This window comes from Danio rerio, chromosome 7 (assembly GCF_049306965.1).
Source record: "Danio rerio strain Tuebingen ecotype United States chromosome 7, GRCz12tu, whole genome shotgun sequence".
Taxonomy (NCBI): domain Eukaryota; kingdom Metazoa; phylum Chordata; class Actinopteri; order Cypriniformes; family Danionidae; genus Danio; species Danio rerio.
The window spans coordinates 21,751,978-21,764,974 of NC_133182.1; the positions used below are offsets into that span (position 1 = coordinate 21,751,978).

Genomic DNA, 12,997 nt, shown 5'->3' on the forward strand with positions numbered 1-12,997 from the left:
CTCTTCTCTTTCACAGGATTCAGCTAAGCCAGAAGTTGAAAGTATCCCCTATAAAGCACCTCCTATAAGTCTATCAACCTTATCTTCTCCCACCATTAACACCACAAGTGGCTATGGACAAAGCAGGGCCTCTTCATCACAGTCACAAAAGGCCACTCAATCACCACAGTCTCTGGGACCACCTTTACAGAGCCCTCACATCCACCATTCAGCATACTCTTATTCCAACAACAGACCTTCAGACCAGTCCCAAGGAGAACCACATGGTACTACTCCACAAAGAGGACATCATTTGGATACCCCACCTCCGCTAATACCTAAATTCTCAGCATCACTGCGGGCAGATAGGGAGCGTCCTGCACCCTCACCAGCAAACCACACCACTGTGCCTTACAGTCACCCCCAGTTCCAGCCTCACCCAGGGCTAGTCCATTCCACCAGCCCACCAGCCAGCAACCAGGCCAAGGCCACAGTACCTCAGCACAACCTCCACAAACCCTGGAGGAACCAGGTAACATAGAACATGAAATCACAAGAATTTTACTTACATTGACAAAATGTTTTTAATGCACAGAAAAAATGAAAGTTATTTGTAAATGGCATGCTATGCAACATTTTTATGAATTATTTTGTATTATATATTTAGTTGACACAGTTTTGTTGACTTTGTTGATTGCTTTTTAGGAGTCACATGACTGTGCAGGAACAGGAGTTTCTCAGATCGCAGCACGCCACTCTCAGGCACATAATAGTGTTGTGGGTAACCAGGGTCCAAGGACCCCCCAACATGTGAGCCCACCTCAGGCTTCTGCTCGAAAACCTGTCATTACTCCAAACCTAGAAACTCCTCATCCACCTTGCTCCCTGAAACCATATACTAGTGTTGGAAGCATCCCTACGATGAGCTCGGCACCCCTTACAACCTCCTCAATCCACAGCACTCTAAGCATTGGAAGACCAACGGATTCTTCAGTGCTGATGTCAAACCCAAACCATCTATCCATGATTGGTCAAAATCCACCACATCTTGGTTATCAGGGTGTTCACCCTGGTGTTGGAACCCTTCCACATCTACATGGAGTGCAATCTCAAATTCAGCAGTCCACTCTTACCCACACAGGACAAAGTAGACCTAACTACACCCCAGTGTCCTCTACTCCTTCCACCCTAAACTCAGGGCTTCAGAGATCAGGGGACAGCGTCATCACCAGCAAACCCTCTAACACTCTCCCACAACCGGTCAGTTCACCTCTAAGTTGCCCTCACCCTCCAGCACAAATAAAGGCCAACTCAATCTTGCAGCCAATGTCCAGCAGGTCATACAACTCTGTAACCACTGAATCTTCCTCCTCAATTTCTCAGGCAACTACTACTGTTCCAACTCCAGTTTACCCAGGATCCAGTTTGCAACCTACTGTCCCATGCTCAATTGCTGATGCTTTTAATAAACTTGATGCTGAGTTGCAGGGCCACATGCAAGCAGAAGAGAGAAAGAGACAACAGGAAGAAAAGAGAAAACAGATTGTAGAGAAACAAGAAGTGAACACAAAACCACATTGTGAGTCTGCCATTAGAAGTCTGGAACGTTTGTTGTCAGGTAATACAACTGAGCCTCCCCCTCCTCGTTTGTCTCCAGCCAATGCACCCTCTTCCATCTCGCCTTCTAGCCAGAATTCACCACCTTATCCCTGGCTGAGTAGAGGAGGAGTGCCCCCTCGTCCTTCTGGAATTTCAGCAACCATTATAGAACAATCACAACCACCTCCTCTTACTCCCCAGACAGAATATGCCCGTGAGAAGCAAAGGCAGAGGGAGAAATTGAAGAGTGGGACACCATCTCAGAATTCTACTGGGATTTCCACATACCACTCAGAATCTACTCTCATCAGCACCTCCAACCACAACATGCAACTGAAACCTGACCCATCCAAAGACTTCATGTTGAAAACCGCTCAAAATATTGGGATAATTGGTGCTATTCCTAACCCTCCACCCCTGCGAGAGCAACCCAAACTTTATCAAGCTTTTCACAAGGATGCTAACCCTTCATGCACATTAATTAGCATGACGGAAAACAACCTTCAAAAACAAATTCCCAGTGCAGGACTTCAAGGTCTGGGCAGCAATGCTAGTAGCTGCAGTGGTGATTCAGATGGTGCCCAATTTGAGGAAGAAACTTCTGAGCTTTTGCCTGATGGATTAGCTAACATTATGAAGATGCTGGATGAGTCAATCAAGAAAGAGGAGGAGTTGTATTCTGGTCAGAAGGGAGAACAAGCAGTGTCTGAACTTCAATTTTCTACAAATGTGGCTCCTGTGAAGAGTTATTTGTGCGCACCAGACCTTGTGCCTGCCCTAAAGCAATCACCAGCTGAGGATTATCAGCCAGATGGCCATGCAAGCCCCCCTGTGTTAAGTCGACAAGGTTCACTGGCATCTCCTTGCAGCCGCACATCCTCACTTGAGGAAGAAGAAGAGGTTCTTGCTTCTTCACTCAAGGTCATTCCCAAGTCTGCAAATTCCAATAGTGTTCTGTCCCAGGATGGCAGTCTTGCCACAACAGGAACCAACTATCGCCATAGTGACCTGGCCAAGCTTTATGGCATTTCAGAGGTGGTGAAAAGTGAGTGCGAGGATGATGAAGATGAAGTGGATCGAGAAGATGAAACTCCATCCTGTTCACCACCTCAGCGCCCCCACCTTCATCAGACAGGTGTGAACAGCATGTTTAAAAACCTTGCATCTGTACTTGAAAGTCAGAAGTACACATACCGGGGTGGTCCCTTTGGACGTCCTCCTCGTTCTGCTTTTGTGGGAGTGAAGTACTCCTCATCTCTTTCTTTGGGGCCTGATATATGCAGGCAGCAACAAAGCACTTCTCCCACATCAGGTTCAGCCAGTCACCCAGGCTTTAGCAGTCCAACGCAAACCTCTGCCATTAGCAACTCAGGTCAGACCTGTCCCCTCTCACCTACTAGTTGTGAATCAGAGAGTAAAAGAGGGGATAAGATAAGCCCTTCAGATCTTCTGGGCAATGATGATGAGAAGGATATTTCAGAAGAACCCAAAGTTAAGGTGGATTCTGGAAACATGAAAGACTTGTTGGAAAGACGACCAAAGCTGACCACCATCTCAGAGTCTTCTCTAGCAGAGCTTGGTCAAAGCTTGGAAGTGAATAAACACATAATCCCTTTTAAAGATCACTCAAAAGCAGAGGCTCGTGAGATATGCAAACCTGTTGAAGAAAAGGAACGACACAGAGACAGAGAACGAGAAAGGAAACACAAACACAGCAGCAGTAGCAAAAAACATGAGGACAAGAAAGAGAGAAAGAAAAAGCACAGAGAAAGACATGACGATGCATCCCTTTCCTCCTCCTCTTCTTCCAGCTCCAGTCGAAGACACAGGGACGGAAAGTCACATAAGGAAAAGAAGAGCAGGCAAGTGCTGGGTAATCTGGACCTTCAGAGTAAGGAGCTTAGGGAGAAAGAACAAGAGCGAGATGGAGACAAGAAGAGAAGGAAAGAAGAAAGTGGCCGACCCCAGAATGAAGGGGAAGCGTGGACTCAGATTAGAGAGAAGGGCAGCAGCTCTGGACATTCTTCCGATCTCCCATCAGGTTCATCGGCATTATGTTCGGATGACTTTCAGAAACTGAAAGCACTGACAGATGGGCCACCTAAAGAACTGAAGATTCGTCTCATAAAGGTGGAGAGTGGGGACAGGGAGACATTTATTGCTTCAGAAGTAGAAGAGAAGAGAATTCCTCTGAAAGATATAACCATAAAGAACTCTGCTAGTGAAATTATCAGAGCCTGCAAGTAAGCAATATTTGCATACAGGACATCACTGAAACAATATATTTTGGCTATAGTTGTAATTTAATGTATTTTACACCATTAAAAAACATTTCTAATGTTTTATTTCAGGGCAGCTCGTGTGAAGGGGAAATTCAAGGAATCCTATCTTCTGGATGCCTTTTCTGTGAAACCTGTTGTGAGGACAGAGCTGCCCATTCCTCGTGAGAAACTCAACCCCCCTACACCAAGCATCTATGTAAGCAAAAGAGTCATCATTTTTCCCAAGCCCCCTTGTGGTCAATTTTTATAATGCATACATGTATAACCCAGAGTTCGCATGGTTCGTACAATTTCAGGAATGTCACCTTTTCTAAAAAGTCAGACCAAAGTTGACTGAGTGCTTTAATCTTTCAATTATTAAAAAAATAAAATCATCCATTGTTGCTCTCATAATTAAATTGAATATTCAAGCTTTCAAAGCAAGTTTTTCTATTCATTTTGAACAAAGGAAATTGAGTTGTTCCAGTGATTAGTCAGGGAAAAGTCTGTGAATTTGGTCTGTATATCTTAATAATTCCATGTCTGTTTTTCCTTGCAGTTGGAAAGTAAAAGAGATGCATTCTCTCCAGTCCTGCTGCAGTTTTGTACAGATCCTAAAAACCCCATTACTGTCATCCGGGGACTAGCTGGCTCTCTCAGATTAAGTAAGTTTTCTCCTTGAGTAATGGATAGATGCATAGACGGATACAGTTTCTTTCTAAACTTGGTGGTATCCTTTCTCTTTGTAGATCTTGGTTTGTTTTCCACAAAGTCTTTGGTGGAGGCAAATTCAGAGCATGCAGTTGAGGTCCGAACCCAGGTCCAGCAACCAGCAGATGAGAACTGGGATGCCAGCGGCACCGGACAGACCTGGCCCTGTGAGAGCAGCAGGTCACATACAACAATTGCCAAGTATGCCCAGTACCAGGCATCTAGCTTCCAAGAGAGCTTACAGGTGGGATCACAAACTTTTTCAAGTACTTCAGAATTCATGTTCGCACAGCCCTGTCTGATGTAAACGATAAAACAAATTGCCGTTAGAATCATATACATCATAACACTCAAGGCTGATTTATACTTCTGCGTCAAGCATACATGTATGGTTTGGCGCAGCCTATGTGTGGTCGCATAGCCCTCGCCCTGGCGGCCTCTTATGCGCACCTCTCAAAAAAAAGTAACTATACAATGCGTAGCGAAAGCTCTGTGATTGGTCAGTTTGGTAACTGTGCTGAGTATGGGACATTATGCATTATGCATTACGCAAGTCTGATCGACTCATAATGGAGCTCCAGATGTTTTGTTTACCTTATGATTAAAGTTGTTGCACATCCGCCAGTTCCCGCCTCTGAATAAGTGTGTTTTAGCTACTTTTACATTAAGGTAGCGTTCAGAAAAAACAAAACACCTGTGAAGAAACTCAACACTTCAGAAACGCAAGCTGGCAGTGGGTTTTAATGTTCCTCTGTGTTATTGCAGAGCAACACAAACAACACAGAAGTATAAATGCATGACTCAATACTATCTGTATTTGCAGGAAGAGAAAGGCAGTGACGCTGAGGAGGATAATGATGAAAAGCCCACCACTAAAGCGGAAAGTACAACCAGTAACTCTTCGGCACCCAACTCCAGGTAATTTGTCGCAAAAATTAACATGGCCATTAATTTCTGAATTAGTCCTTTTTTTATTTATTTATTATATAATAAAAACTGATTTAATGAAATCTGTAACAACAACCTTCTTAAATGCATGCGTGTATGAATTTATATTAGTTGAATGGTTTTCCCTAAAACGGTTTCATTGTATTTACAGTTCAGAGCAGAAAACTGTGGGGAAAATAATTAAATTTGGCACAAACATTGACCTGTCTGATCCCAAAAGGTAAGACCATTGTGCATTATTGTGTAAACCGGTAAATATGGTACACTCTAGGGCACTATGTATTAACTACATTGTATTGCATCTCATGGTTTAGATGGAAGCCTCAGCTGCAGGAACTGCAGAAGTTGCCAGCATTTATGCGCGTATCCTCCAGTGGGAATATGCTAAGCCATGTTGGCCACACCATTTTGGGAATGAATACAGTACAACTATATATGAAGATTCCTGGATGCCGCACACCAGGTTTGAGACTATCTCAAATAAGAGTTGTGGTAAATCAATAATAGATTTTTTTTTTTTTATTCATGTTAAATTTCACGTTTCTTGTCTTCAGGACACCAGGAGAACAACAACTTCTGTTCTGTTAACATCAACATTGGACCTGGAGACTGTGAGTGGTTTGCTGTCCATGATGACTACTGGGAGGCCATCAGTGATTTTTGTCAGAAGTGAGTAACTGTGCCGTTCAAAATCTGTCTTTGTAAACCACAGGAGATATTTTGAGTCTGAAATCTGTCAAAAAAATACATTAATAGCAAACAATGTCTAAATGTTAACATTTTCTCTCTTTCAGACATGGAGTGGACTATTTGACGGGTTCATGGTGGCCAGTTCTGGATGACTTGTATCGCGCTAACATCCCTGTGTACCGTTTCATCCAAAGGCCAGGAGATCTGGTGTGGATCAACGCAGGCACTGTACACTGGGTTCAGGCCGTGGGCTGGTGCAACAACATTGCCTGGAATGTGGGACCCGTCAACGGTAAGTTTGAACTGTGTGCCAGGGAGCTGCTTTCTTGAAAGGCAAAACTTAATCAGTAAATTCAAATGTGTGATCAGTAAACTGTAAAATGCTGTTTGCTAGCCCTTAGCTTACTGTTGTTTATCTGTTCCTTTGTAGCTTATCAGTACCAGGTGGCTTTAGAAAGATTTGAGTGGAACGAAGTGAAGAAAGTGAAATCCATCGTTCCCATGATTCATGTGTCCTGGAATGTGGCCCGCACTGTTAAAGTCACCGACCCAGACGCTTACAACATGATCAAGTATGTATGCAGCCTCCTCCTTACTCAGTTACATCACAGTTAGTGTAAAGGTTTCATCTATTTTCCTTTCCTCCTTTTCAGACACTGTCTCCTCCAGTCTATTAAGCACATTCAGATTCTGAGGGATCAGCTGGTGGCAGCAGGAATGAAGATTTCCTACCAGAGCAGAGTGAAGGATGAGCCGGCCTACTACTGTAACGAGTGTGATGTGAGTGCAGTTTTGTCATGCAAGGCCATTTTAGTTGGCATTTCCAGTTGGTGTCACTAGAGGCCCACAAACAAAATCCTGCAGATTTGAGAAATGCTACAGAAGTGGATGTGGTCAGCTGTGGAGTGTAGATGGGTTACAGATAACTGCGTCTTTATATTCAGACAGATTAATTTGACTTCCACTGATTTAAGAGGATCTGAAATTGGCTTAACTCACCATGACATGGAGCAAGATGAACATCTGTTACACAGTTTTATTGGCTCATATTACACTACACATCACACTAATTCCATGAGATGTCACCTTAAAATGTTTTTTGCAACGTTGAGTTTAAATCTGTAAGATAAAAACAGTCCCCAAAATGATGTTTATGTTGTCTACTTTAATGTGCAACGCTCTTTGGTCATTTGGTTTATTGTTTAATGAGCCTTTGTTTTCTTTGTCGCTGTGCAGGTGGAGGTGTTCAACCTGCTGTTTGTGACTAGTGAGAACGGCAGTCGGAAGATGTACGTGGTGCACTGTGAGGACTGTGCACGTCAACGCAGCCCAAACCTCTCCAATGTAGTAGTGCTGGAGCAGTACCGCATGGAGGAGCTCATGAACATGTACGACTCCTTCAGCCTGGTGAGTACACACACGCACACACACACACTGCTGTTTTACACCTGAAAGAAAAAGATACCACAATTGTTTTAATTGTGCACTTTGACCTCTTGCTTGCTAGCACTACATGACTCTGGCTAAAATGAGCCAAAAATTGTGTGTAAACTAGAGAATTGTGATCTTGAGATGTAAAATAAAGGTTAACGAGTAGGCTATTATTGTTATTCTCAAACATATTGTAAGATAACCTACAATATTAGGCCTGTGTGTAGGTCTACTGTTGGTTAAAATGCTACATTTTGTATAGACTTAGTCTTTAAATATGTCCTGGTTGTTAATGCAAAGTGATGACATCACAATACAGCTATTCGTAATTTGAGAATGTTCAAGAGATTTGTCATTATCAGATTCCCTCCTGCATTATATTCAACATTAGATAGGCTAGAGTAGTGAGACTGGTACTGTTGCGTGTTTATTTTCATGCACAATACTTTGTGTTTTGCGGTCTCACTTTTACTGCTGAGTGCGGTTCATGTCATGCCTGCTGTCACTGAGGAAAAAACATGCAAATCACACCCCCCACGCGGCTCCCAAACCAGGTCTGGCGGGAGCACATTTAGATTAGTTTAGCATAGATCATTTAATCGGAGTAGATCAGGGGTGCTCGCTCCTTCCTGCTGCTGGATATCTACCTTCCTGAAGAGTTCAGATCAAACACACCTGAACCAATTAATTAGGCCCTTAAGACAACTTAATTACAGGCAGGTGTGTATGATTTGGGTTGCAACTGAAATCTGCAGGACGGTAGAGCTCCAGGAGCAGGGTTGAGCACCCTTGGATGAGACTATTAGCATTGACCAAAGATTTTCTGTAGTTAAATAGTGTACCAAGTCTGACAGTAAATGAAAAGGAAAAAATAGCCATGATCTGATCATTTTTGAGCGAGATGAAAATGATGGTCTAATCCAGGAGTGTCCAAACTCGGTCCTGGAGGGCCGGTGTCTTGCAGATTTTAACTCCAACTTGCCTCAACACACGGGCAAGGATGTTTCTATAAAGTCTAATAAGAGCTTGATTAGCTGTAGCCCAAGTGTGTCTGATTGGGATTGGATCTAAACTTTGCAGGACACCGGCTCTCCAGAACAGTTTGGACACCCCTAATCTCACTCGATTCATTTACATTTACATTTAGTCATTTAGCAGACGCTTTTATCCAAAGCGACTTACAAATGAGGACAAGGAAGCAATTTACACAACCAAGAGCAACAATGAATAAGTGCTATAGGCAAGTTTCAGGTCTGTAAAGTCTAAGAAGGGAAGTATTAGTAGTATTTTTTTTTTTTTTTTTGTACAGTTAGTGTGATATTCAGAGAGGCAATTGCAGATTAGGAAGTGTAGTGGAGACTAAATAGTTGGGTTTTTAGTCGTTTCTTGAAAGTAGCGAGTGACACTGCTGTTCTATGCTAAGATGAGCTAAAACTGCTCCGGCCAGATGCTCAGATATCAGCTGAATGGATTTCAAAATAAGTCAAGGCTTTAGAGCACATTTGTTTAGGAGCTGATGTGAACAAACATGAAGAAAGCTTCAGATCTAACATGTGCCATTTTTTGTGTTTTTTTTTTTCTTCTCAGGCGGTCAGTCCCAGCTCTCGATGAGGACGTCTCATCCCTTTCCCTCACACAGCCATAACCAAAACTCCTGCTCGCAGGACAAGATCTTTTATTTTAGTCCAATTAAGACCTAAAACATTTAGCGTTGAGAAAAAAAAAACAAATTACCTACTACTGTTAATATTTGTTAAACGAGAAGCAGTTTACTCAGCATTGTTTACAGAACCAATCAGCCAATAAGACACCAGTTTACTTCTGTCGGTCTTGTGTACCAACCTCTGAATGGCTCTGCGGGACTTGAGGTGGAAACGCAGTTTGGTGCTGTCGCAGCCGAGTGGATAGAGGAGAGGAGATCCTGTTCCTTTGGCTTTTCTTTCATGATGCTCTTTTTCTTGAGGGTTTTGTCTTGAATATTGAAATATGTAAATGCTCTTTGTACTTTTCGTGGGTGCTTATTTTTCTCCGATAATTTATTATTTTTCAACCTAGAACAGCCTAGATATATACCACATTGGCCTTGTGACTTGTATTTAGTGAAGAGTTAAGAAAAAAAAACAAATTAATAATACTAATAATAGAGCTATGGACATTTTTCTAAGGCATTAAGAATTAAAGAAATACAGTTGTTCAGAATGCTTCAAAACATACGGGTTTTATAAGACTTCTTTTCAGTTTTAGTGTGGATTGTTTTGTTTATTTCACCAGGAAAAGCATTTTTAGAGTTCTAATCAGGCGTATTCTTGCGTTTGTGAGTAGAATGGTCTGCTTTCATTTGTTTTGTTCAGTGAATTGTCTCTCACCTCTTTACAGATCTGTTCTCTCAAAGGTTTTTTTTATTTAAAATGTTTTTTCTATTTATTGGATATAAAATGTTCTCCCCTGCCTCAACATGCTTATCAGAGATGTATTAATGGTTTCTCTTATTCTAAACCATCTGTAACTTTTCAAAGGGTGCTGATTTTAGTTTTTTGATTCGTGGTGCTTGTCCCCCATTAAATATTGTTCATGCACATATATATATATATATATATATATATATATATATATATATATATATATATATATATAAATAATCTTTTGAGTAACTCCTTGTCCGTATAGACTGAAGAGCACAGAGGATTTGACTAATCAGATGTCTGTTATACACCGATGTTTTAAAAAGGCATTTTCCCCACTTTTGATGACTTCAATGTGATCACTGTTATATATTTGAACACTTGCTCACTTGTTTCTTTTGAAAAAGATTCAATTCAGGAGTCGTGTTTCTAAGTTTTCAGACTAGCACTCTCTGAATATGTTGTTTCTTTACAAGGGTGACTTGGACTGATGGCAGTAGTCATGAGCCTAGATTAGCAGCAATTCAGGTGATTGATGGATTGGGTCTAAGAAGAGTTTTTGATACCTATCTTAACCATTTCGTGGTGCTTTTGTCCTATTGTACATGCTGTTCATTTGAAGACACTTTTGTCATGCTGACTACAGCTTTTAATATAGTGATTCGCCGCAGTGGGTTTTATACGCCTAAACTGAGGCATGTATATGGAGAAAAACAACAACACACTGACCTGTAAATTGTGGCGTTTACTGGAACAAGTAACAGTGTGAAAGGGGATTTAACGCATTATTGTTTTGATATCTATACTGTAATTTTTTTTACAGCTTTAGAGGCGTTAGCGTGAAATAATTCATGTATTATCAGGAAACTGATTATAATAGATGGTGCTGAGTTTGTCATGAGATACTCAAATTTTTTTAATATTTTTTTTCCTGTTGCAATATAAACACACTTTTCTTTTCTCATCCTTGATTGATCTTTTTTTGTGGTTATTTAAAATCTGCACTGTTTTGGAATTCACACATGAAGCAAACTGAGCCAGACACGTCTTAAACACTTTGTGAATTCGTGTGACATTGATATGATTACTCTGAATAATATTAAATGCTTTTGATAAACTTTGATCTGTCTTGTGCCTCTGTTTATTCAGTGTATGTAAGGTTTCAAAAGCCTTGATTTATTTCAAGTTGTAGTCCTTTTAATAACCAGTTATAACACAAACATCTAACCCATGGGCCTCAAACTCCATTTCTGGAGGGCTGCAGCTCTGCAGTTTTGCTCCAACCCTGATCAAACACAGTCGATGCAACTAATGAAGGTTCAGATTCTTTTGAACAATGTGATTATTTGGATCAGCTGTTTGATTAGAGCTGGAGAAAAACTGTGCGAGCTGCAGCCAGGGCCAGATAAACCTATGGGTACAGGCCCAGGGGCGCCGATTTCGTAGTGTTTATTTAGGCTAAGTGCAAAAAGCACAGTTAGTTGGAATGAGCAAGTTGACTGATTCCCACCTATCACCGTTTGATTGACAGAGACAACATAACTAAAGAAAGCAGCAAACTGCAGCGTAAGTGGCGTAGCTCGTAAAGCACATGGCAGCATGTTTTGACACGATAAATCATGAACCCGATTCGAATCCAGCGTCTCATGAATACGTTGTTCCTCCTTGCCTACTCTTCATCACAAGGAAGACAGCAGGACTCATTAATAATTGTGTGTATTATAGACGACTCAGATTCAAAGAACTGAACTGGAGAGATATTACATCCAAATGATATGCATTATAAGTTTGTAGAAGTTACACATTAAAAACACCCTTACCTGAACAAGTATATTAAAATCCATTCATTTTCACTAGTTGTTTAGTTTATTTTTTTCAAAGTGCTTTAAAAAGAAGTGAAATCTTTGTAGACTGGAAATATATCTACTGTATATCATTTATTTTAAAAATGCGGGCAATACATTATAGATTAACTTTATTACATTACATTATTATTGTATTCTTAATCCAGGCCTGGCTACAGCACTCATGGAATTGAGACGCATGATCTAAACAATAGAATTGCCATGGATTTTACCACACACACACACAAAACCATAAGTGTGTGTGAACCTTAGTGACGTGTACATCTTTAATCAAACATCAATCTTGTTGGTTTTTTTTTATTTTTTTTATGTCAACTAAAATGTGTGAATGTTTACCTACAGTGAGTTTCATCAGGCTGTACCAGACACGCTGTTATCAACAGAATATTTATCCTTGTTCATTCATCTGACGTATCTGCGTCAGGCTCATCCATATCTTTCCTGTTTCTTTTTGCTGACGCAGAGGAACTCAAGATTTGGCGTTTTGTGATCAGCTCACAGCAACTGGTCCAGTCTCGAAACTTTGATGCATGTTTGGCACAAGCGCAAACATTTGATGCAGCAACTTTAATGTGTCTGCAAGTGTGGAGGACTTATGTAACAGATATGACAGATGAAACGATGGTCAGATACAGCAAGCAGTTTACTACAAACACAAATTGTAGCATGCCCACCAAGAGCTCATTTCAACTGCCAGCAGTTACTGCAGAACTTTACTCCCACCCTGATTATTTATTTATTTCACAAGACAAGTTTATCTAAACTGACTTTGGAGTCGCAAGACAAAACAGGACCTCTGGCAGAGTTGAAAAGGACATCAGGCTCACACAGAGGTTAACGCTGCACAGGCCTGCGGATTTCCTACTTCCTGTAAGTACAGGAAACACACACTCTTTTTTCAAATTGCTCAATTTTCCTCCATTCAGAAAGCCAAGATGGAATCAAAGCGTTTGTTTATGTACACTCTTTTGCTAAAGATTTTTATTTGCATCACTGGTTTAGAACCCTCAACATACATGGAACTTTAAGCTTCACAGATTGGTTTACATTATGAACAAATGGTTCAGTTATTGATATCAGTGTTTATTTTTGAGCGCACACATAATTCCAC

The 12,997-nt window shown here is 41.1% G+C and overlaps 2 protein-coding genes across 14 annotated transcripts in view; both read left to right on the forward strand.

The window, feature by feature from the left end:
• Positions 1-11,142, forward strand: part of kdm6ba (lysine (K)-specific demethylase 6B, a) — a 149,712-nt gene extending 138,570 nt beyond the window's left edge. For all 13 annotated transcript variants that reach the window (XM_009303125.5, XM_073908352.1, XM_068222582.2 and 10 more), the window contains 14 exons: positions 17-511; positions 685-3,821; positions 3,930-4,056; positions 4,399-4,504; positions 4,589-4,794; positions 5,374-5,468; positions 5,650-5,718; positions 5,813-5,961; positions 6,053-6,167; positions 6,293-6,480; positions 6,619-6,760; positions 6,842-6,968; positions 7,425-7,595; positions 9,207-11,142. In XM_009303125.5, the coding sequence (XP_009301400.1) occupies positions 17-511; positions 685-3,821; positions 3,930-4,056; positions 4,399-4,504; positions 4,589-4,794; positions 5,374-5,468; positions 5,650-5,718; positions 5,813-5,961; positions 6,053-6,167; positions 6,293-6,480; positions 6,619-6,760; positions 6,842-6,968; positions 7,425-7,595; positions 9,207-9,230 (5,151 nt within the window). In that variant the 3' untranslated portion in view covers positions 9,231-11,142. The remainder of the gene's footprint in view (positions 1-16; positions 512-684; positions 3,822-3,929; positions 4,057-4,398; positions 4,505-4,588; positions 4,795-5,373; positions 5,469-5,649; positions 5,719-5,812; positions 5,962-6,052; positions 6,168-6,292; positions 6,481-6,618; positions 6,761-6,841; positions 6,969-7,424; positions 7,596-9,206) is intronic.
• efnb3b (ephrin-B3b) overlaps positions 1-12,997 on the forward strand; it is an 888,832-nt gene that overhangs the window by 812,908 nt on the left and 62,927 nt on the right. The window lies entirely within an intron of this gene.